This window comes from Oncorhynchus kisutch, linkage group LG12 (assembly GCF_002021735.2).
Source record: "Oncorhynchus kisutch isolate 150728-3 linkage group LG12, Okis_V2, whole genome shotgun sequence".
Classification (NCBI taxonomy): domain Eukaryota; kingdom Metazoa; phylum Chordata; class Actinopteri; order Salmoniformes; family Salmonidae; genus Oncorhynchus; species Oncorhynchus kisutch.
Genome location: NC_034185.2, coordinates 7,136,000 through 7,162,103, shown reverse-complemented (window position 1 = coordinate 7,162,103; position 26,104 = coordinate 7,136,000). Strand labels below are relative to the sequence as shown.

Sequence of the window (26,104 nt, the reverse complement as noted above, 5' to 3'; positions counted from 1 at the left end):
CTCCTTTCTCTCCCCTGTCCTGTCCTTCCCTACCTTCCTCTGTCTCCTTTCTCTCCCCTGTCCTGTCCTTCCCTACCTTCCTCTGTCTCCTTTCTCTCCCCTGTCCTGTCCTTCCCTACCTTCCTCTGTCTCTCTCCTCCCCTGTCCTGTCCTTCCCTACCTTCCTCTGTCTGTCTCCTCCCCTGTCCTGTCCTTCCCTACCTTCCTCTGTCTCTCTCCTCCCCTGTCCTGTCCTTCCCTACCTTCCTCTGTCTGTCTCTCTCCTCCCCTGTCTTGTCCTTCCCTACCTTCCTCTGTCTGTCTCCTCCCCTGTCCTGTCCTTCCCTACCTTCCTCTGTCTGTCTCCTCCCCTGTCCTGTCCTTCCCTACCTTCCTCTGTCTGTCTCCTTTCTCTCCCCTGTCCTGTCCTTCCCTACCTTCCTCTGTCTGTCTCCTTTCTCTGCCCTGTCCTGTCCTTCCCTACCTTCCTCTGTCTGTCTCCTTTCTCTCCCCTGTCCTGTCCTTCCCTACCTTCCTCTGTCTGTCTCCTCTCCTGTCCTGTCCTTCCCTACCTTCCTCTGTCTGTCTCCTTTCTCTCCCCTGTCCTGTCCTTCCCTACCTTCCTCTGTCTGTCTCCTTTCTCTCCCCTGTCCTGTCCTTCCCTACCTTCCTCTGTCTGTCTCCTCCCCTGTCCTGTCCTTCCCTACCTTCCTCTGTCTGTCTCCTCCCCTGTCCTGTCCTTCCCTACCTTCCTCTGTCTGTCTCCTTTCTCTCCCCTGTCCTGTCCTTCCCTACCTTCCTCTGTCTGTCTCCTTTCTCTCCCCTGTCCTGTCCTTCCCTACCTTCCTCTGTCTGTCTCCTCCCCTGTCCTGTCCTTCCCTACCTTCCTCTGTCTGTCTCCTTTCTCTCCCCTGTCCTGTCCTTCCCTACCTTCCTCTGTCTGTCTCCTTTCTCTCCCCTGTCCTGTCCTTCCCTACCTTCCTCTGTCTGTCTCCTTTCTCTCCCCTGTCCTGTCCTTCCCTACCTTCCTCTGTCTGTCTCCTTCTCTCCCCTGTCCTGTCCTTCCCTACCTTCCTCTGTCTGTCTCCTTTCTCCCCCCTGTCCTGTCCTTCCCTACCTTCCTCTGTCTGTCTCCTTTCTCTCCCTGTCCTGTTCTTCCCTACCTTCCTCTGTCTGTCTCCTTTCTCTCCCCTGTCCTGTCCTTCCCTACTTCCTCTGTCTGTCTCCTTTCTCTCCCTGTCCTGTCCTTCCCTACCTTCCTCTGTCTGTCTCCTTTCTCTCCCCTGTCCTGCCTGCCCTAACCTTTCCTCTGTCTGTCTCCTTTCTCTCCCCTGTCCTGTCCTTTCCCTACCTTCCTCTGTCTGTCTCCTTCTCTCCCCTGTCCTGTCCTTCCCTACCTTCCTCTGTCTGTCTCCTTTCTCTCCCCTGTCCTTCCTTCCCTACCTTTCCCCTGTCTGTCTCCTTTCTCTCCCCTGTCCTGTCCTTCCCTACCTATCCTCTGTCTGTCTCCTTTCTCTCCCCTGTCCTGTCCTTTCCCTACCTTCCTCTGTCTGTCTCCTTTCTCTCCCCTGTCCTGTTCCTTCCCTACCTTCCTCTGTCTCCTTTCTCTCCCCTGTCCTGTCCTTCCCTACCTTCCTCTGTCTGTCTCCTCCCCCTGTCCTGTCCTTCCTCTGTCTGTCTCCTTTCTCTCCCCTGTCCTGTCCTTCCCTACCTTCCTCTGTCTGTCTCCTCCCCTGTCCTGTCCTTCCTCTGTCTGTCTCCTTTCTCTCCCCTGTCCTGTCCTTCCCTACCTTCCTCTGTCTGTCTCCTTTCTCTCCCCTGTCCTGTCCTTCCCTACCTTCCTCTGTCTGTCTCCTTTCTCTCCCTGTCCTGTCCTTCCCTACCTTCCTCTGTCTGTCTCCTTTCTCTCCCCTGTCCTGTCCTTTCCCTACCTTCCTCTGTCTGTCTCCTTTCTCTCCCCTGTCCTGTCCTTCCCTACCTTCCTCTGTCTGTCTCCTTTCTCTCCCCTGTCCTGTCCTTCCCTACCTTCCCCTGTCTGTCTCCTTTCTCTCCCCTGTCCTGTCCTTCCCTACCTTCCTCTGTCTGTCTCCTTTCTCTCCCCTGTCCTGTCCTTCCCTACCTTCCTCTGTCTGTCTCCTTTCTCTCCCCTGTCCTGTCTTCCCTACCTTCCTCTGTCTCCTTTCTCTCCCCTGTCCTGTCCTTCCCTACCTTCCTCTGTCTGTCTCCTCCCCTGTCCTGTCCTTCCTCTGTCTGTCTCCTTTCTCTCCCCTGTCCTGTCCTTCCCTACCTTCCTCTGTCTGTCTCCTCCCCTGTCCTGTCCTTCCCTACCTTCCTCTGTCTCCTTTCTCTCCCCTGTCCTGTCCTTCCCTACCTTCCTCTGTCTCCTTTCTCTCCCCTGTCCTGTCCTTCCCTACCTTCCTCTGTCTCCTTTCTCTCCCCTGTCCTGTCCTTCCCTACCTTCCTCTGTCTCCTTTCTCTCCCCTGTCCTGTCCTTCCCTACCTTCCTCTGTCTCCTTTCTCTCCCCTGTCCTGTCCTTCCCTACCTTCCTCTGTCTGTCTCCTCCCCTGTCCTGTCCTTCCTCTGTCTCCTTTCTCTCCCCTGTCCTGTCCTTCCCTACCTTCCTCTGTCTCCTTTCTCTCCCCTGTCCTGTCCTTCCCTACCTTCCTCTGTCTCCTTTCTCTCCCCTGTCCTGTCCTTCCCTACCTTCCTCTGTCTCCTTTCTCTCCCCTGTCCTGTCCTTCCCTACCTTCCCCTGTCTGTCTCCTTTCTCTCCCCTGTCCTGTCCTTCCCTACCTTCCTCTGTCTGTCTCCTCCCCTGTCCTGTCCTTCCCTACCTTCCCCTGTCTGTCTCCTTTCTCTCCCCTGTCCTGTCCTTCCCTACCTTCCTCTGTCTGTCTCCTCCCCTGTCCTGTCCTTCCCTACCTTCCCCTGTCTGTCTCCTTTCTCTCCCCTGTCCTGTCCTTCCCTACCTTCCTCTGTCTGTCTCCTCCCCTGTCCTGTCCTTCCCTACCTTCCTCTGTCTGTCTCCTCCCCTGTCCTGTCCTTCCTCTGTCTCCTTTCTCTTCCTTATTCAAATGTATTTTTTACTGTTGTTTAATTTCTTTATGTACACACACACACACACACACACACACACACACACACACACACACACACACACACACACACACACACACACACATTTTGTTTTGCACTATTGGTTAGAGCCTGTAAGTAAGCATTTCACTGTAAGGTCTACACCTGTTGTATTCGGCGCACGTGCCAAATAAACTTTGATTTGATTTGATCATATACTAGTGTTTATAGGACTGCCGTTTCTAACTCTCAGAAACAACAACGCTCTGTACATTTCCATGGAAATGTACCATGAAGAGGAGAGTGTGATACAGCTCCTGACAGTTGCTGAGAATGTTCCTCACTTTTTCTTTCCAGTAGCAAGACAGAGCAAGACTCAGCTAGCACATAACCTTCTGAGATCCAAAGGTTTCCTAGAGTGTGGTGAGAGTGTGGTTGTCCTATGGTTATTATGTATACAGTCTACTCGGGAATGGTGTAGGATAGTTGCTTGTCTTTGGAACATTCTCAGCACATTTAAGGAACCTGGCTAAAAAAAAAAAAATCTGCAAAAGTGGTGTTGGAAGGCCAGTAGCACTTTTTCCTCTGATAAAAAAAAATCCCAATACCCCAGGGCAGTGATTGGGGACATTGCCGTCTTTACAGATGGGAAGTTACATGGGTGTCCTGACTCTCTGTGATCACTAAGGATCCCATGGTACTTATCATAAGAGTAGGAGTGTTAACCCTGATTTCCTGGCTAAATTCCCAATCTGTCCCTCAATCAATCAATCAATCAAATGTAATTATAAAGCCCTTCTTAATGTAGAAGCACAGTGGCTAGGAAAAACCCCCTAGATAGGCAGGAACCTAGGAAGTAATCTAGAGAGGAACCAGGCTCTTAGGGTGGCCTGTCCTCTTCTAGCTGTGCCGGGTGGAGATTATAAACCTAGAGAGGAACCAGGCTCTTAGGGGTGGCCTGTCCTCTTCTAGCTGTGCCGGGTGGAGATTATAAACCTAGAGAGGAACCAGGCTCTTAGGGGTGGCCTGTCCTCTTCTAGCTGTGCCGGGTGGAGATTATAAACCTAGAGAGGAACCAGGCTCTTAGGGGTGGCCTGTCCTCTTCTAGCTGTGCCGGGTGGAGATTATAAACCTAGAGAGGAACCAGGCTCTTAGGGGTGGCCTGTCCTCTTCTAGCTGTGCCGGGTGGAGATTATAAACCTAGAGAGGAACCAGGCTCTTAGGGGTGGCCTGTCCTCTTCTAGCTGTGCCGGGTGGAGATTATAAACCTAGAGAGGAACCAGGCTCTTAGGGGTGGCCTGTCCTCTTCTAGCTGTGCCGGGTGGAGATTATAAACCTAGAGAGGAACCAGGCTCTTAGGGGTGGCCTGTCCTCTTCTAGCTGTGCCGGGTGGAGATTATAAACCTAGAGAGGAACCAGGCTCTTAGGGGTGGCCTGTCCTCTTCTAGCTGTGCCGGGTGGAGATTATAAACCTAGAGAGGAACCAGGCTCTTAGGGGTGGCCTGTCCTCTTCTAGCTGTGCCGGGTGGAGATTATAAACCTAGAGAGGAACCAGGCTCTTAGGGGTGGCCTGTCCTCTTCTAGCTGTGCCGGGTGGAGATTATAAACCTAGAGAGGAACCAGGCTCTTAGGGGTGGCCTGTCCTCTTCTAGCTGTGCCGGGTGGAGATTATAAACCTAGAGAGGAACCAGGCTCTTAGGGGTGGCCTGTCCTCTTCTAGCTGTGCCGGGTGGAGATTATAAACCTAGAGAGGAACCAGGCTCTTAGGGGTGGCCTGTCCTCTTCTAGCTGTGCCGGGTGGAGATTATAAACCTAGAGAGGAACCAGGCTCTTAGGGGTGGCCTGTCCTCTTCTAGCTGTGCCGGGTGGAGATTATAAGAGAACATGGCCATAATAATCACAGTGGTTGTAGAGGGTGCAACAGGTCAGTACCTCAGGATTAAATGTCAGTTGGCTTTTCATAGCATTCAGTGGTCGAGACAGCATGTGCGGTAGAGAGAGAGACTCGAAAACAGCAGGTCTGAGACAAGGTAGCATGTCCGGTGAACAGGTCAGGGTTCCCTAGCCGCAGGCAGAACAGTTGAAACTGTAGCAGCAGCACGACCAGGTGGATTGGGGACAGCCAGGACTCATCAGGTTAGGTCGTCCTGAGGCATGGTCCTAGGGCTCAGGTCCTCCGTGAAGGGAGGGACAGAGAGAGAATTAGAGGGAGCATACTTAAAATTCACACAGGATACCAGATAAGAAGGGAGAATTACACCAAATATAAACAGACTGACCATACGGGGGGGTACGGTCAGTCTGTTTATATTTGGTGTCATCATAGATACTGGAGACTGAGACAGGGGTGGGTCGGGGGACACTGTGACCTGTCCGACTGTACCACCGGACAGGGCCAACTAGGCAGGATACAAACCCACCCACTTTGCCAAAGCACAGCCCCCACAACACTAGAGAGATATCAACAGAACTTACTGCCCTAAAGACAGGGCTGAGTGTAGCCCCTGAAGATCTCCACCGCACGAGCACAAAGGGGCACAAACCGGACAGGAAGATCACGTCTTTGACTCAAACCACTCAAGTGACACACCCCTCCTAGGGACGGTATGGAAGAGCACCAGTAAGCCAATGACTCAGCCCCCGTAATAGGGTCAGAGGCAGAGAATCCCAGTGGAGAGAGGGGAGCCGGCCAGGCAGAGACAGAAATGGAGTTCATCGCTCCGGTGCCATGCCGTTCACATTCACACCCCAGGACAGACTACACTCAATCATATGACCCGCTGAAGAGATGAGTCTTCAGTAAAGACTAAAAGGTTGAGACCGAGTTTGCGTCTCTCACATGGGTAGGCAGATCATTCCATAAACATTTAGCTCTATAGGAGAAAGCCCTGCCTCCAGCTGTTTGCTTAGAAATTCTAGGGCCAGTAAGGAGGCCTGCGTCTTGTGACCGTAGCGAACGTGTAGATATGTACAGCAGGACCAAATCAGAGAGATAGGTAGGAGCAAGCCCATGTAATGCTTTGTAGGTTAGCAATAAAACCTTGAAATCAGCCCTTACCTTAACAGGAAGCCAGTGTAGAGAGGCACTGGAGTAATATGATCACATTTCTGGGATCTAGTCAGGATTCTAGCAGCTGTGTTTAGCACTAACTTCATTTTCATTTGTGCCGGGGAAGCCAGAGAGTAGATTATTGCAGTAGTCTAATCTAGAAGTGACAAAATCAAATAAAAAAATTGACAAAAAGATGTCAAAATATTTTGATTCAATGTTACGAAGATGGGAAAAAAGCTGTCCTTGAAAAATTATTGTTTGTCAAAAGAGAGATCAGGGTCTAGTGTAATGCGGATTTAATGCCGAGGTTCCGAAGTTTCTGATTTTTGCAATGTTACGTAGATGGAAAAAAAGCTGTCCTTGAAATGGTCTTGATAAGTTCTTCAAAAGAGAGATCAGGGTCCAGAGTAACGCTGAGGTCCTTCACAGTTTTATTTGAGACGACTATACAACCATCAAGATGAATTGCCAGATCCAACAGCAGATCTCTTTGTTTGTTGGGACCTAGGGACCTAGGGACCAAGCATCTCTGTTTTGTCCGAGTTTAAAAGTAGGACGTTTGCAACCATCCACTTCCTTATGTCTGAAACACAGGCTTCTAGCGAGGGCAATTCTGGGACCTCACCATTTCATTGAAATGTAGAGCTGTGTGTCATCCGCATAGCAGTGAAAGTTAACATTATGTTTTCGAATAACTTCCCCAAGAGGTAAAATATATAGTGAAACAATAGTGGTCCTAAAACGGAACCTTGAGGAACACCAAAATTTACAGTTGATTTGTCAGAGGACAAACCATCCACAGGTACGAACTGATATCTTTCCGACAGATAAGATCTAAACCAGGCAAGAACTTGTCCGTGAAGACCAATTTGGGTTTCCAATCTCTCCAAAATAATGTGGTGATTGATGGTGTCAAAAGCAACACTACGGTCAAGGAGCACGAGGACAGTTTCAGAGCCTTGGTCTGATGCCATTAAAATATAATTTACCACCTTCACGAGTGCAGTCTCAAACGATGGGGTCTAAAACCTGACTAAAACCTGACTGAAACATTTCTTATACATTATTTGTCTTCTAAAATGCAAATTACTTAAAAATCATACAATGTGATTTTCTGGATTTTGGTTTAGATTCCGTCTCTCACAGTTGAAGTGTACCTATGGTAAAAATGATAGACCTCTGCATCCTTTGTAAGTAGGAAAACCTGCAAAATCGGCAGTGTATCAAATACTTGTTCTCCCCACTTTATGTACCTCTCTACATTCTGTGACATCATTACCTCTCTACACATCATTCTGTGACATCATTACCTCTCTACACATAATTCTGTGACATCATTACTTCTCTACACATCATTCTGTGACATCATTACTTCTCTACACATCATTCTGTGACATCATTACCTCTCTACACATCATTCTGTGACATCATTACTTCTCTACACATCATTCTGTGACATCATTACCTCTCTACACATCATTCTGTGACATCATTACTTCTCTACACATCATTCTGTGACATCATTACTTCTCTACACATCATTCTGTGACATCATTACCTCTCTACACATCATTCTGTGACGTCATTACTTCTCTACGCATCATTCTGTGACATCATTACCTCTCTACACATCATTCTGTGACATCATTACCTCTCTACACATCATTCTGTGACATCATTACCTCTCTACACATCATTCTGTGACATCATTACCTCTCTACACATCATTCTGTGACATCATTACCTCTCTACACATCATTCTGTGAAATCATTACCTCTCTACACATCATTCTGTGAAATCATTACCTCTCTACACATCATTCTGTGACATCATTACCTCTCTACACATCATTCTGTGACATCATTACTTCTCTACACATCATTCTGTGACATCATTACCTCTCTACACATCATTCTGTGACATCATTACCTCTCTACACATCATTCTGTGACATCATTACCTCTCTACACATCATTCTGTGACATCATTACTTCTCTACACATCATTATGTGACATCATTACCTCTCTACACATCATTCTGTGACATCATTACTTCTCTACACATCATTCTGTGACATCATTACTTCTCTACACATCATTCTGTGACATCATTACTTCTCTACACATCATTCTGTGACATCATTACCTCTCTACACATCATTCTGTGACATCATTACTTCTCTACACATCATTCTGTGACATCATTACTTCTCTACACATCATTCTGTGACATCATTACCTCTCTACACATCATTCTATGACATCATTACCTGTATCAAATACTTTCTCCCCAAATGTCTATTTATTTGACGTGTTTGATCCAGAAAAAAACAGCTTCCAAAAACGCAACGTCACTACAAAATATTTCAAAAGTTGCCTATAAACTTTGCCAAAATATTTCAAACTACTTTTGAACGTTAATAATCGATCAAATTGTAGATGGGTCTATCTGTGTTCAATACAGGAAGACAACAAACCATCGCTACTTTTCACGTCTTCCGCTTTCTACTTATTCATTGCACAAATGAATAACCTCAACCAAATTCCAAAGACGCGTCCAGTGGAAGCGGTAGGAACTGAAAACAGGTTCCTAAGAAATATAATTTGCCAATGAGAAAGTGAACAGACAGAGACCAACAAAAAAAAAATGTCTGAACGGTTAGTCCTCTGGGTTTTGCCTGCTACATAAGTTCTGTTATGCTCATAGACATGATACATTTTTTTTTAGAAACTTCAGAGTGTTTCCTATCCAAATCTACTAATAATATGCATATCTTATATTCCTGGCATGAGTAGCAGGAAGTTGAAATTGGGCACGCTATTTATCCAAAAGTGAAAATGCTGCCCCCTATACCTTACGAAGTAAAATTTATGATCTTCATCTGGTGGCACTCCCAGGACTCCATGTTACACAATAAATGTTCGTTTTGATCAATAAATTCCCTCTTTATGTCCAAATACCTCTGTTTTGTTCGCGCGTTTAGTTCAGTAATCCAAAGGCACAAAGCGCTCTCACAACATCCAGACGAAACGTCAAAAAAGTTATATCAAAGTTCGTAGAAACATGTCAAACGATGTTTATAATCAATCCTTAGGATCTTTTCATCATAAATATTCAATAATATTTCAACCCGGACTGTTTTCATTAGAAAGGAAAGAGAACGAACGTCGCGCTTCACGGCCAAACAACTCATGGCTTTCAATAAGAGAGGTCTTATTCTCTCCCCTTTCCCAATAGAAGCCTGAAACAACTTCTAAAGACTGTTGACATCTACTGGAAGCCTTAGGAAGTGCAATCTGACCCCACAGACACTGGATACTGGATAGGCATTCACTTAAAATACTACAAACCTCAAAATTCCCACTTCCTGGTTGGATTTTTCTCAGGTTTCTGCCTGCCATATGAGTTCTGTTACACTCATATACATTATTTTAACAGTTTTGGAAACGTCAGAGTGTTTTCTTTCCCAATCGACCAATTATATGCATATTCTAGCTTCTGGGCCTGAGTAGCAGGCAATTTACTCTGGGCATGCTTTTCATCCAAACTGGAGGGAGTCTTGAAGGGCATCTAGGAATCTTTGGGTTGTCTGAGAATTTATAGCACAGCTTTTGATGATTCTTGGTTGGGGTCTGAGCAGATTATTTGTTGTGGTTGCAAACATAATAAAATGGTGGTCCGATAGTCCAGGATTATGAGGAAAAACATTTAGATCCATGGTATGACTGTGGCAATGAGTAGGTCTGGAGACCTCGATGATGGCTCCGAAAGCTGTTTGGAGTGGGTCTGTGGACTTTCCCATGTGAATATTAAAGTCACCAAAATTGGAATATTATCTGCTATGACTACAAGGTTCGATTGGAATTCAGGGAACTCACTGAGCAACGCTGTATATGGCCCAGGAGGCCTGTAAACAGTAGCTATAAGAGGTGATTGAGTCGGCTGCATAGATTTCATGACTAGAAGCTCCAAATATGAAAACGCTGTCTTTTATTTATTTTTTGTCAATTTAAATTTGCTATCGTAAATGTTAGCAACACCTCCGCCTTTGGATGCGCAGGGGATATGGTCACTAGTGTAGCCAGGAGGTGAGGCCTCATTTAACACAGTAAATTCATCAGGCTTAAGCCATGTTTCAGTCAGGCCAATCACATCAAGATTATGATCAGTGATTAGTTCATTGACTATAACTGCCTTTGAAGTGAGGGATCTATCATTACGTAGCCCTATTTTGAGATGTGAGGTATCACAATCTCTTTCAATAATGACAGGAATGGAGGTCTTTATTCCAGTGAGATTGCTAAGGCGAACACCGTCATGTTTAGTTTTGCCCAACCCAGATCGAGGCACAGACACGGTCCCAATGGGGATAGCTGAGCTGATTACACTGACTGTGCTGGTGGCAGACTCCAATAAGCTAGCAGGGTGGCTAACAGCCTGCTGCCTGGCCTGCACCATATTTCATTGTGGAGCTAAAAGAGTTAGAACCCTCTCTCTCTATGTTCATAGATAAGATGAGAGCATCCCTCCAGCTAGGATGGAGTCCGTCACTCCTCAGCAAGCCAGGCTTTGTCCTGTTTGTGGGTGAGTCGCAGAAAGAAGGCCAATTATCTACAAATTCCATCTTTTGGGAGGGTAATTTTCAACCAACGATTAAGTTGAGGCACCGCTATAGAGCTCATCACTCCCCCTAACTTGGAGGGGGATGGAGACAATTACTCGATGCCGAGACATCTTTCTAGCTGATTTACACGCTAAAACCATGTTGCGCTTGGTGACCTCTGACTGTTCCATCCTAACATCTCTGGGGCTGACGTGGATAGCCATATCCCTATACTCTGCAGTTTTAGCCTTAGCCTTCATATTGAGATTAGCCTTTACGTTAGTAGCCCTGCCCCAGTTTTAGCCTTAGCCTCCACATTGAGCTTGGCCTTTACCTCAGTAGCCCTGCCCCAGTTTTAGCCTTAGCCAGCTCCACATTGAGGTTAGCCTTTACGTCAGTAGCCCTGCCCCAGTTTTAGCCTTAGCCAGCTCCACATTGAGATTAGCCTTTACGTCAGTAGCCCTGCACCAGTTTTAGCCTTAGCCAGCTCCACATTGAGATTAGCCTTTACGTCAGTAGCCCTGCCCCAGTTTTAGCCTTAGCCTCCACATTGAGCTTGGCCTTTACCTCAGTAGCCCTGCCCCAGTTTTAGCCTTAGCCAGCTCCACATTGAGATTAGCCTTTACGTCAGTAGCCCTGCACCAGTTTTAGCCTTAGCCTCCATATTGAGATTAGCCTTTACGTCAGTAGCCCTGCCCCAGTTTTAGCCTTAGCCTCCATATTGAGATTAGCCTTTACGTCAGTAGCCCTGCACCAGTTTTAGCCTTAGCCTCCATATTGAGATTAGCCTTTACGTCAGTAGCCCTGCCCCAGTTTTAGCCTTAGCCTCCACATTGAGATTAGCCTTCACGTCAGTAGCCCTGCACCAGTTTTAGACTTAGCCAGCTCCACATTGAGATTAGCCTTTACGTCAGTAGCCCTTCCCCAGTTTTAGACTTAGCCAGCTCCACATTGAGATTAGCCTTTACGTCAGTAGCCCTGCACCAGTTTTAGCCTTAGCCAGCTCCACATTGAGATTAGCCTTTACGTCAGTAGCCCTGCCCCAGTTTTAGAGTTTTAGCCTTAGCCTCCACATTGAGCTTAGCCTTTACGTCAGTAGCCCTGCCCCAGTTTTAGCCTTAGCCAGCTCCACATTGAGATTAGCCTTTACGTCAGTAGCCCTGCCCCAGTTTTAGCCTTAGCCAGCTCCACATTGAGATTAGCCTTTACGTCAGTAGCCCTGCACCAGTTTTAGCCTTAGCCTCCATATTGAGATTAGCCTTAACGTCGGTAGCCCTTCCCCCTGGTAAACAGTGTATGATCACTGGATGAATCTTTTTTATTCTAATACTGCGGGTAATGGAGTCGCCAATGGGTTTTCAATTTGTCAGAGCTAATGGTGGGAGGTGTCGGCATCTCAGACCCCGTAACTGGAGGAGTAGAGACCAGAGACGGCTCGGCCTCTGACTCCGACTCCAACTCGCTGCTTAATGGGGTTGAAAGTTTCTATCGGTTGAATGAGCAACACCGGTTGAGCCCAAAGCATTTCTTTCCGTGACAAAATTGTCCGGCTGCGGGGACTGTGCAGAGGGGGATTTATACTACTATCAGTACTTACTGATGGCACAGACGCCGTTTCATCCTTTCCTACACTGAAATTACCCTTGCCTAACGATTGCATCTGAAGCTGTGCAGGCAACACGGCTATCCTCACCATAAGATGATAGTTCTCCTGTTTATGAGTACAGAGACTGCAATTAGAAGGCATAGTGTTAATGTCACTACTTAACTTTTTTCGTCTGGTGGAGGTGCTGACTAACCATGTCCAGACAAAGTGTCCGGGGTGAATAAGTAAGAATGAAAAAATGAGAACGAGAGAAAAAAAACAGATGTTGGTATAAAAAGTAAAAGATGAAAAGTTGGGTAGGGTAGCCAAGTAGCAACAAACAGCACATCACGCAGACAAATCCGGAAGTTGAGGGCGAAGCGATGAGCAGTGGCTCCCCAATGTGATCAGAGCTGGGAGAGAGGTCTGGAGATAAAAGATGTTTATCAGTCTGATGGTCTGGATATTAAAAGCTGTTTATCAGTCTGATGGCCTGGAGATAGAAGCTATTCAGCCCCAGCTTCTAATTGTCTCTTTCATCCCTCCTTCTTTGTAACTATTACCCAGGTTGCTGCTGTAAATGAGGTGTTCTCAGTCAACTTACCTGGGTATTAAAAGATGTTATAAGGGTATTTTTTTAAATAAATAGTTACCTTCAAATAACCCTCAAACTCAACTCTGTGTTTTTTTATTGTTCCCCTCTAATCAGGGACTGATTTAGACCTGGGACACCAGGTGGGCTCAATTCATTACCAGGTAGAACAGAAAACCAGCAGGCTTCCGGCCTCATAGTGTAAGAGTTTAATACCCCTGACCTATAATTTCCATTCTCAGAACGTTCATAAAACCTCCCAGGAAAAATGTCAGGAATCTAGAGTAAAACATTCTCAGAACCTCCCTGCAACCTAAAAATGTACGTTTCAGGTAACATTTGTGCTTCCGTTCCCAGAACGTTTAGAAAACTTTCCATTTTACTGGTAAGGAAACTTATTGGCTTAATTCCCAAAACCAATGGAGAACCAAAAACATACGTACCACAACTTCCAAGAAACCAAATGTGCTAGCTGGGAAGTGGACTCTGGAAGTGGTGCTAAGGCCATTCTGCTCAAAGCTATGGGGGATGACTAGGCTTTATCATTATGTGGGAATCATTATGATATGCTGTGATCTCAGTGTGCCTCTGCTACAGCAGTACTGTAGAAAGAAATGAAAAGTATAGATCATATTGCCTGGGTTGTATTGTGTTAATAAATGAATAAAGCACAGATGGAACTCAGGGGTTGAAAAGAGTCTCTCTTTCTCTCTCTCTCTCTATCAAAAGAGAAAATAAATAAGCATAAATATGGGTTGCATTTACAATGGTGTTTGTTCTTACCTGGTTGCCCTTTTCTTTTGGCAACAGGTCACAAATCTTGCTGCTGTGATGCACACTGTGGTATTTCACCCAATAGATATGGGAGTTTATCAAAATTGGGTTTGTTTTCAAATTCTTTAATCGTCTGTGTAATCTAAGGGAAATAGGTGTCTCTAATATGGTCATACATTTGGCAGGTTAGGAAGTGCAGCTCAGTTTCCACCTCATTTTGTGGACAGTGTGCACATGGCCTGTCTTCTCTTGAGAGCCATGTCTGCCTACGGCGGCCTTTCTCAATAGCAAGGCTATGCTCACTGAGTCTGTACATTGTCAAAGCTTTCCTTCATTTTGGGTCAGTCGCAGTGGTCAGGTATTCTGCCACTGGGTACTCTCTGTTTAGGGCCAAATAGCATTCTAGTTTGCTCAGTTTTTTTTGTTAATTCTCTCCAATGTGTCAAGTAATTATATTTTTATTTTCTCATGATTTGGTTGGGTCTGATTGTGTTGCTTTCCCAGAACCAGCTTGCTTACGATTCGATCACACCGACAGCGTCATTTTGGAACACCAGAATTACATTAACATCCAATGAAACGCTGCATTTGCCTTTGAGCTTTGCGTTGCAGAGGCAGTTTCAGTGCCTTTGGTGTGGTGCATACTCTGGATTTATCAAACTTACAGTTCAAGTCAGAAGTTTACATACACTGATGTATTTCAAGGCCTTACCTTCAAACTCAGTGCCTCTTTGCTTGACATCGTGAGAAAATCAAAAGATATCAGCAAAGACCTCAGAAAAAAATTGTAGACCTCCTCAAGTCTGTTTAATCCTTGGGAGCAATTTCCAAACGCGTGAAGGTACCACGTTCATCTGTACAAACAAGTACGCAAGTATAAACACCATGGAACCACGCAGCCGTCATAACACTCAGGAAGGAGACGCGTTCTGTCTCCTAGAGATGAACGTATTTTGGTGCGAAACGTGCAAATCAATCCCAGAACAACAGCAAAGGACCTGTTGAGTTTTTGCCTAATTGGTTTTTGGTAGGTTTCTACTCTACTTTCCTTCCATCTTATAGCATTTCTTAATATCATTCAGTTAATTTGGCTTTGATGTCTCATGACTGAGTATTGCTCTGTTCAAGTAGACTGTGATTTTGCTGTGATCTGATAGGGGTGTCAGTGTACTGACTGTGAACGCTCTGAGAGACTCTGGGTTGAGGTCACTGATAAAGTAGTCTACAGAACTACTACCAAGAGATGAGCTATAGGTGTACCTACCATATGAGTCCCCTCGAAGCCTACCATTGACTATGTACATACCCAGCGTCCGACAAAGCTGCAGGAGTTATGACCCATTTTTGTAGGTTATGTTGACGTGGTTGTGTCTAGGGTGGAATATGGGGGAGGGAATGCTGTCACCCTGTGTGCTGAGGGTATCGGGTTCTTGTCCAGTTCTGGCATTTAGGTCGCCACATACTAGTACATGTCCCTAGGCCTTTAAATGGTTGATCTCCCCCTGTAGGATGGAGTAGCTGTCATCGTTAAAGTATGGAGGTTATATTGGGGGGATATAGGTAGCACACAGGGACATGTATCTCTGTTGAGATCATTTCCTTATTCATTTCTAGCCAGATGTAAAATGTTCCTGTTTTGACTAATTTAAAAGTGGGTTAGGTCTCCTCTATACCAAATTAGCATACCTCCTGAGTCTCTTCCTTGTTTCACACCTGGTAGTTTGGTGGATGGGTCTCTCTCTCTCTCCCCCCCTCTCTCCCCCCCCCCCCCCTCTCTCTCCCCCCCCCCCCTCTCTCTCCCCCCCTCTCTCTCTCCACCCCCCCCTCTCTCTCCCCTCTCTCTCCTACACATACACTCTTTTTCATCTCTCTCTCTCTCTCTCTCTCTCTCTCTCTCTCTCTCTCTCTCTCTACTATTTTTCATTTCCTCTCTCTCCATCCTGCACGCCACCAGTATAGCTTGTACCCTGAACCGGGGATGATGGTAGGATGGTTTTATCCCACCTCTTCTCATCCTAGAACATTCTCCAGCAGTGAGATTATATTAATACTCACTCTTTGTGTTGATGGAAAGTGAAAAGAAAAACCATTGCATCACAAATCCAGACAGTGTACAAAGGACTGCTGTAATGACTAGGATTTATGCTTCAGGTGTACTACGCACAGGCATATCACAGGTATTCTTCCATAGAAGATTGGGGATTTAATAAAATGATTTTGAAAGGGCAGTGAGATTTGTTTTGCTTTGGCCAAAAATAATTGCCCTGTAGAGGGAATAACACAGTATCCCCACATATGTGTACATATCTCCCTCAATTACCTCGTACCCCTGCGCATGGACTCGATACTGGTACCCCGTGTATATATAGACAAGTTATCGTTACTCATTGTATATTTATTGTATATAGACAAGTTATCGTTACTCATTGTATATTTATTGTATATAGCCTAGTAATCGCTACTCATTGTGTATTTATTGTATATAGCCTAGTAATTGTTGCTCATTGTGTATTTATTCCTTGTGTTAATATTTTTTCCTCTGCGCATTGTTGGGAAGTTGCAGCGACGAGACAAGACTGTAACTACCAATTGGATTCCCCGAAAACTGGGGAGAAAAAATGGTCCAAATAAAACACATAATAGAATTAAAAGAAAGGATTTCACTGTTAGTCTACACCTGTTGTTTTACGAAGCATGTGACAAATAAAATGTGATTTTATTTTATTTATTTATTTATTAATTAATTGATTTGGGTGAACTCACCATTTAAACAGCGTCTCTCCTCCCTTAATCTGGGTGAACTCTCAAAACCAACAACTAACAAACAAACATTGTCCTTATAAACGTTGGTATAGAGACAGAGATATACGTTTATTTCTCCGTCTCGGTCCACCGTATGTCGGCCGTCCGCATGGTTGCCGAGCTACTGCGGTGTTTGTCCGAGAATTCCCCAAAAAATCATCATCAGAAAGTTTTCGCATAAAAATTAATAATGACCACTCACAAGTGTCACGGGACTCGTCTGAAGTTCTTACAAATGAATGAAAGTATCATTTAGAATTCTACTATCTATTTAAATCTCTACTGGATCGGTGTCCCGTGACGGTTGTTGCTAACATGCGCTAATGTGATGAGGTTGTAAGCAAACTTTCCAAGACATGGACATGTCTTATGAGGGCAGAAAGCTTAAATGTCCAATTTACAGTAGCTATTAGAGTGAAAGAATGCCATGCTATTGTTTATTAAGGAGAATGCACTAGCCACTACCACGGCAACTGGTTCGATAGATTCAACTCTGAAGGTAAATAATGTGGACTTACATTCAGTAATTTGGCTCTGATTTGTCATCCTGAGGGTCCCAGAGATAAAAATGTAGCATAGTTTTGTTTGATGAAATCCATTTTTATTTTCAAATGTAGGAACTGGGTTCTACAGTTTGTTCCCACTGCTGTCTCTGGCTCCACACCCGCCCCACCTAGCCATATAGATGTGTGAAAGTTAGTGTACAGTTGAAGTTGGAAGTTTACATACACCTTAGCCAAGTAGATTTAAACTCTGTTTTTCACAATTCATGGCATTTAATCTTGAGTAAAAATTCCCTGTCTTAGGTCAGTTAGGATCACCACTTTATTTTAAGAATGTGAAATGTCAGAATAATAGTAGAGAGAATGATTTATTTCAGCTTTTATTTCTTTCATCACATTACCAGTGTGGGTCAGAAATGTACATACACTCAATTAGTATTTGGTAGCATTGCCTTTAAATTGTTTAATAAATGTAACCTTCGACAAATGTTTTAGGTAGCCTTCTACATGCTTCCCACAATAAGTTGTGTACATTTTGTCCAATTCCTCCTGACAGAACTGGTGTAACTGAGTCAGGTTTGTTGACCCATTCCACCTCACAGTGTAACTAACTGAGTCAGGTTTGTTTACCCATTCCACATCACAGTGTAACTAACTGAGTCAGGTTTGTTGACCCATTCTACCTCACAGTGTAACTAACTGAGTCAGGTTTGTTGACCCATTCCACCTCACAGTGTAACTAACTGAGTCAGGTTTGTAGGCCTCCTTGCTCCCATGTGCTTTTTCAGTTCTGCCAACAGATTTTCTATAGGATTGAGGTCAGGGCTTTGTGATGGCCACTCCAATACCTTGACTTTGTTGTCCTTAAGCCATTTTGCCACAACTTTGGAAGTATGTTTGGGGTCATTGTCCATTTGGAAGACACATTTGTGACCAAGCTTTAACTTCCTGACTGATGTCTTGAGATGTTGCTTCAATATATCCACATAACTCTCCCTCTGCATGATGCCATCTATTTTGTGAAGTGCACCAGTCCCTCCTGCAGCAAAGCTGGTTGGGATGCTATTCTTCAGCTTGCAAGCATCCACCTTTTTCCTCCAAACATAACGATGGTCATTATGGCCAAACAGTTCTATTTTTGTTTCATCAGACCAGAGGACTTTTCTCCAAAAAGTACGATCTTTGTCCCCATGTGCAGTGGCAATCCGTGATCTGGCTTTCTTTATGGCGGTTTGGAGCAGTGGCTTCTTCATTGCTGAGCGGCCTTTCAGGTTATGTCAATATAGAACTCTTTTTACTGTGGATATAGGTACTTTTGTACCTGTTTCCTCCAGCATCTTCACAAGGTCCTTTGCTGTTGTTCTGGGATTAATTTGCACTTTTCGCACCAAAGTACATTCATGTACTATTGTTTTTACAGATGAACGTGGTACCTTCAGGCGTTTGGACATTTCTCTCAACGATAAACAGCTGCCTCTGATTGGGAACCATATCAGGCCATTATAGAAATACAAAAACCCTAGAAGAACAAAACTAGAATACCCAGTCTAGTCACAACCTGAACTAACCAAAATATAAAGAAAAAACAGAGGTATCTAAGGTCAGGGCGTGACACTGTAAACAATTGTTGGAAAAAAATGACTTGTGTCATGCACAAAGTTGATGTCCTAACCGACTTGCCAAAACAAGAAATTTGTGGTGGTTGAAAAACGAGTTTTAATGACTCCAACCTTAGTGTATGTAAACTTCCAACTTCAACTGTATAAGCTGATGATGCGTCATTTATGACATTCCTGGGAGTGTGTAAACGTACATTTTGTATTACCATATCATTTTTGTATGTTCTCTATAGTTATGTACTTGACAATGTATAAATTGACCAATTCGGCACATTTGGGCAGACTTGAAAAACAATATTGTGCAGTATTGCAATGCTTCACTGGATCAATATGAAACTTTGCATACACACTGCTGGCATCTAGTGGCCAAAATCTAAAATGCGCCTAGATTCTTTTATAATGTTATGGCCTTTCTCTTGCATTTCAAAGATGAAAATGCCTGTTTTTTTTTTGTTTGCATTATCTTTTATCAGATTAAATGGGTTACATTCTCCTTTATGAATTTAACATTTTGACAAAGTTCAAAGTGTTTCCTTTCAAAATGGTATCACAAATATGCATATCCTTTGCTTCAGGTCCTGAGCTACAGGCAGTTAGATGTGGCAGATGTCCCAAAAAAGGGTCCAATCTTTTAACTGTCCCTGTAATGTGAGAAACTTCCCCTGTTTTTTGTCTTTTTTTTTGTCTCTCCACTCGTCCTAAAAATGAATTGCAGCAAAGTTGTTTCTCTCCTCCTGTGAGTGAATGAGTCAATGAGTGAAGATTACAGTTCATATAGAACAGGATGAAGTTATGGTGGTAGGAGCATTGGGCCAGTTATACAAGTGACAAGGTATCCCCCTGTTCCTTTTTAACAGTGTTTGTCTCTTTCAGACGGACTGCTCCAGCGACAGCGAGAGTGAAGATAACTTCATAGTGATCCCACCCAGAGACCATCTGGGCCTGGCCATCTTCTCCATGTTATGCTGCTTCTGGCCCCTGGGCATCGCTGCTTTCTACTTCTCCCAGGGGGTAAACATGACACACGTACAGAACACACACTGTACACACACATACCCGTGATACAGCACCTTTCTTTCGGGGTTAACACCCACACCTGTCACTACCATGAAGTCGCTGCTTTCTACTTCTCCCAGGGGGTAAACACGACACACGTACAGAACACACACTGTACACACACATACCCGTGATACAGCACCTTTCTTTCGGGGTTAACACCCACACCTGTCACTACCATGAAGTCACTGCTTTCTACTTCTCAGCCCTAACACACACACCCACACACAGGACAGGCCGTTGATGGCAAACCTATCTCAAGTGTGAAGTCTTATCGAAGACTCAACATCCAGTCTCCTCATCTGTCTGTGCAACCACGGCAACCATGGCAACCACGGCAACCATGGCAAGCATGCAGGACAGGCAGGCAGACATGGGGCAGGTAGACAGACCAGCTGGCAAGTAGACAGCCAGGCAGACGGAAAGGTAGGCAGACCTGACAGGCTGACAGCCAGGCAGATGGAAAGGTAGGCAGACAGACAGCAGCTAATTTAGTTCTTCCTCAGTAATTATAGGTAATAATGTAGTTCAGTGTCCGGAGATGGCTAATTCCTCCAGCCTGTCAATCTGCCCTGAGTTGAAGCAGCTTGTAAGGGACATGGTAGGTTAAAGGCAGAAATGTAGACGGTATTTGTTTAAACACACACTAAGTATTGCAGAGAAAATGTTATGAGTAGCTTGCCCTGAATTCAAAAGGTTCTGCTGACAAGCCCTCAACAATTAGCCATAGTTCTGCCTTTCCGAAACGAACTGTCCTTTTCCAGATACAGCATACATGATTGCTAACGATTAAAACATCCTGCCAACACTGTAAATAGACTGGTGGCTTATATAAAATATTTGACAGTATGGCTAGGCTACAGTTAGCCTATTGCTGTGCGATAGAGGCTACAGTATTTCTGTGTGATAGGAGAGTGACATCATTGCCTGTTTAATCTCAGAGCCTATACCAAGGCAGGATAGGAGCGTGACATCATAGCCTATTTAATCTCAGAGCCTATAACATGGCAGGATAGGAGCGTGACCTCATCGCCTGTTTAATCTCAGAGTCTATAACAAGGCAGGATAGGAGCGTGACATCATAGCCTATTTAATCTCAGAGCCTATAACATGGCAGGATAAGAGCGTGACCTCATCGCCTGTTTAATCTCAGAGTCTATAACAAGGCAGGATAGGAGCGTGACCTCATCGCCTGTTTAATCTCAGAGCCTATAACATGGCAGGATAAGAGCGTGACCTCATCGCCTGTTTAATCTCAGAGTCTATAACAAGGCAGGATAGGAGCGTGACCTCATCGCCTGTTTAATCTCAGAAATGTAATAATCTATTGATAAACTAAATATTGAATGAGAATTCATCTTTACATGCCGTGGCCTACTGACAATAGTTACAAATTATACAGCAAATAAAGGCCGTTATTGTTACCATGGAAACGTGAATGTATCAGGAATGAAGGTAAAAACCAAGTACAGACTGTTGAAGTTACTATGTTTTATTGTAACAACAGGGGAAGGCAAACGACAGGTCAAGGCAGGCAGGGGTCAATAATATAGCGTAGAGGTCAAGGATCAGGACAGCAGGCAGGCTCAGGGTCAGGTCAGGCAGAGGTCGGTAATCCAGAGTAGAGGTCAAGGTTCAGGACGGCAGGCAGGGTCAGGTCAGGCAGAGGTCGGTAAATCCAGAGGTGGATCAAAGCTACAGGACGGCAGGCAGGCTCAGGTTCAAGCAGAGTGGTCAGGTGGGCGGGTACAGGGTCAGGACAGCAGGCAGGCTCAGGGTCAGGCAGAGTGGTCAGGTGGGCAGGTACAGTGTCAGGACGGCAGGCAGGCTCAGGGTCAGGCAGAGTGGTCAGGTGGGCAGGTACAGGGTCAGGACAGCAGGCAGGCTCAGGGTCAGGCAGAGTGGTCAGGTGGGCAGGTACAGGGTCAGGACGGCAGGCAGGCTCAGGGTCAGGCAGAGTGGTCAGGTGGGCAGGTACAGGGTCAGGACAGGCAACGGTCAAAAACCAGGAGGACGAGTAAAAGAGAGACTGGGGAAAAACAGGAGCTGAGACAAGACGCTGGTAGACTTGAAAAAACAAGACAAACTGGCAACAGACAGACAGAAAACACAGGTATAAATACCCAGGGATTATTGGGAAAGATGGCCACGTCTGGAGGGGGGTGGAGACAAGCACAAGGACAGGTGAGTTTTAATGCTCATTCACGTACGCACCGTTTTACGACAGGTCTGATTTATAACGGGAAACAGTTTATAAAAGTTTATAAATCTCAATAATTTTTTTAACATGCACAAACATTTCAGAAATGGCGTAAGCAGAAATGTAGTGTGAAATTTAGGTAACGGTAATGAGGTCATTTCCATTTCCAGTTGATACATATGTGGCAGGTAGCCTAGTGGTTAGAGCGTAGAGGCGACAGCGTAGCCTAGTGGTTAGAGCGTAGAGGCGACAGCGTAGCCTTGTGGTTAGAGCGTAGAGGCGACAGCGTAGCCTAGTGGTTAGAGCGTAGAGGCGATAGCATAGCCTAGTGGTTAGAGTGTAGAGGCGACAGCGTAGCCTAGTGGTTAGAGCGTAGAGGCGATAGCGTAGCCTAGTGGTTAGAGTGTAGAGGCGACAGCGTAGCCTAGTGGTTAGAGCGTAGAGGCGACAGCGTAGCCTAGTGGTTAGAGCGTTGGGCAAGTAACCGAAAGGTTGCTAGATCTAATCTCTGAGCTGACAAGGTAAAACAATCTGTTGTTCTGCCCCTGAACAAGGCAATTAACCCACTGTTCCTTGCTAGGCCATCATTGTAAATAAGAATTTGTTCTTTAACTGACTTGCCTAGTTAGATAAAGGTTAAAAAAAAGAGAAAAGCCACGTAGTAAAGGCCTTTATCCAAAGTACCATTGAGTGCAGACATATTTGATGTGCTATTTCAGCACTCTCCTCTTATCTTTCCCTTCTACTTCTGATCTATCCAATATCCAATATGGGATGACCCCACTCCATGTAATCAAAAAATACACCTCTACCTACTCTCTCCATCCCTATCTAAATTGATCAGATATCCCTCATATTTAGGGCTTTTTGTATTTTTCTTGTATGGTGGTGGGGGCCTTGTTTTTATCGGTATTTCTAGCACGTTCGCTGCAGGTAGAGAATCCGAAGAAATGGCACAATCTGTCTCCAATCAATGTCCGGTTGTGCACGTGTGCTGGGTAGGGGGGACGTCGTCTATAAGCCAACTTATGATTGATCTATATGGAGGGTGTGACGCAATTACGGAGCAATTACGGAGCCTTCCAGAGGTATGCAGATATTAAGCTCCGTACCGCATCGCTGTGTGCGCTGTATAGTTCCACATTGACATGACTGGTTGACAGTAGGTGGGGGTGGGAGGTCCTGTATGAACACAAACACACTTACTTGACAACTTCCTTCACAACAGCTCTGCGCTGCTCCCTTAATAAGCACAAGAAGTATAAATACCCTGACTTCTGCAGAGGCAGTATCACCGTCAATGCTGCACGGTCAATGCAATTGTTGGATTGACCATGCAGCTCCTTTAACTTCTTGCGTCGAGCCATCCCAGATCCGGGATCGTGAATACAGCCTCAAGCTCATTACCATAACGCAACGTTAACTATTCATGAAAATCACTAATGAAATGAAATTAATATGCTAGCTCTCAAGCTTAGCCTTTTGTTAACAACACTGTCATCTCAGATGTTCAAAATATGCTTCTCAACCATTGCAAAATAAGCATTTGTGTAACAGCTAGCGCACCTAGCGTAGCATTTAGCGTTAGCATTAGCAGGCAACATTTTCACAAAAACCAGAAAATCATTCAAATAAAATCATTACCTTTGAAGAACTTCAGATGTTTTCAATGAGGAGACTCTCAGTTAGATAGCAAATGCTCCGTTTTTCCTGAAAGATGATTTGTTTAGGAGAAATTGCTCTGTTTGGTGCGTCACGTTTGGCTACCAAAAAAAAACGAAAATTCAGTCTTCAAAACGCCGAACTTTTTTCCAAATTAACTCCATAATATCGACTGAAACATGACAAACGTTGTTTAGAACCAATCCTCAAGGTGTTTTTCACATATCTCTTCGATGATATATCGTTCGTGGAAGTGTGCTTTCCTCTCTGAATCCCAGGAGAAAATGCCTGCGGCTGAAGATTACGCACCAATTTACACAAAGGACACCGGGCGGACCCGTGGTAAATGTAGTCTCTTATGGCCAATCTTCCAATGATATGCCTACAAATACGTCACAATGCTGCAGACACCTTGGAGAAACGATAGGAAGGGCAGGCTCATTCCCGGCGCATTCACAGCCATATAAGGAGACAATAGAAAACAGAGCTTCGAAAATTCTGCCCATTTCCTGGTTGAAGTATCATCTTGGTTTCGCCTGTAGCATGAGTTCTGTGGCACTCACAGATAATATCTTTGCAGCTTTGGAAACGTTAGAGTGTTTTCTTTCCAAAGCTGCCAATTATATGCATACTCGAGCATCTTTTCATGACAAAATATTGCGCTAAAAACGGGCACGTTTTTTTATCCATAAATTAAAAGAGCGCCCCCTGGCGCCTGCTACATAAGTTCTGTTCACAGACATGATTCAAACAGTTTTAGATCCTTCAGAGTGTTTTCTATCCAAATATACTAATAATATGCATATCTTATATTCTGGGAATGAGTAGCAGGAAGTTGAAATTGGGCACGCTATTTATCCAAAAGTGAAAATGCTGCCCCCTATCCCGAAGAAGTTTTACCAGCGATAGCAAAATGAGAGCTCACCTGAGAAGAAGCCAGCGAGGTGATACGTTGTTTCACATCACCTGGAATGTGTAGACCCACCACCAGGATCCATGACTACCAGTATACGTTTGTACTTGACTTTAACCAAGGTGTCAAATCGCTCGGAAGTTCACAAGCAATTTTTATTCAAAGACATTTCAACTCTATGGCGTAAATATCTGACTGCCAGTTATGAGGCTGCTTTGAGCCACAGCTCGTTCTGGCTACTTTTAACAATGTAATCACATCATTGTTTTGTCGAGGCAGCGTGGTGGTATGGAGAATCCTCACCACCAAGGGAAGAATCTTATAATGTGAGACATCGTTTAGTGCACCACTGCGTTGGCAAGACAACAACAAAAAACTACAGGAAAGATAGTCGTTTATTAACCTTTCAGATGTGACAAAATGTAGATTTAGAAACACATCAAATGGCCTCCACAACATGTGATCAATATCAGAGAAAAAATGGGATTGTTAGACCTAACAACTAGAAATGGGCAGATGTTTTTGTAAGTGGTGTCAGGTGTAGTCACGGGATGTTTACAAGTCTCCATAAACCTCTCCAAAGTGGCATATGTCTGTAAATCAGATAATTACAGCGCTATTACATAGTTGCAATGCTATTAGATCAGTATAAAAACACAATATTCTACCATATCAACCTCACTCAAACATTGTGCTGCTGTTATGGGTGTTTCCAGGGTGTCATTTTCTGGAACGTTCTAACAGGAATCTGTTCCAAAAATGTTTGTAATATACAAGGACCCCAACAAACAACGCATACAAAGTAACATGATCAATTCACCTAGCTAACTAGCTGCCAAATAGGCATCAACTCACCACGTAACTTATTCTTAAATGTTTGTCCATAGGCTACAGACGTTTTTCGGGAATAAACATGGTGAGTGACAAACGTAATTACATTTTCCCACTCCCTACCCGGTATCTTAATTAGTCGCTATACAACTTAGTATGCGTTGTTTGTTGGCAACGTTGTAAAGTTTTTGTAACAGATTCCTGTTGGAACGTACCACAAATTATACCCACCCATCCAGGTGTCCTTCCAACCTCTCTATAGTGTCCCGAATGTGGTAATTGCACTGTTTATGCACAAAAGGTATTTACTCTAAAAATGACATTTTTACAACACCAACCTCTCTCAAACATTGTGGTGGTGTCGGGGGACATCCAAGTGTTTTCATCATATTTTTCATGCGCAAATATATAGCCACTCGGTGGACATTTGATGTTGCCATTAAGTCATACATCATCAGATAACATTGGCAAAAGGCTAAATGTGTTTCTACCAACCTAAGGATTCATTTATTATCCCCCTATGTAGCTATAGCTCAAACAGACCAAATGGAAGCTTTACCATCTAAGATGTTTGCTGGTTGGTGAAAACGTGTGTAAAATAAACATTTTGGCTCTCTGGGCTGGTGACCAATAACGGTAGGTCACCGCCAGACAAATAAGACATCCTCATGATCTGTGGAGTCATGCCTTTCGGGTGCGAATCAACGTATATATTATAGTTTATTTTGTTTATGCTTCACAACACTAACCAGAATGATCTAATCTTGAAATTAGATCATTGGCTCGGCCTGCACTCATACATACAGTAGTTCCCACTCTCACCAGGAGTAGACTGTTGACCAATCACCAACGAAG

At 44.6% G+C, this 26,104-nt stretch overlaps 1 protein-coding gene across 1 annotated transcript in view; it reads left to right on the top strand.

Moving 5' to 3' along the window:
* The window catches only part of LOC109881311 (synapse differentiation-inducing gene protein 1-like), a 153,897-nt gene that overhangs the window by 69,528 nt on the left and 58,265 nt on the right, over positions 1-26,104 (top strand). Inside the window, exon 3 of the mRNA XM_020473469.2 lies at positions 19,461-19,598. Within this exon, the coding sequence (XP_020329058.1) occupies positions 19,461-19,598 (138 nt within the window). The remainder of the gene's footprint in view (positions 1-19,460; positions 19,599-26,104) is intronic.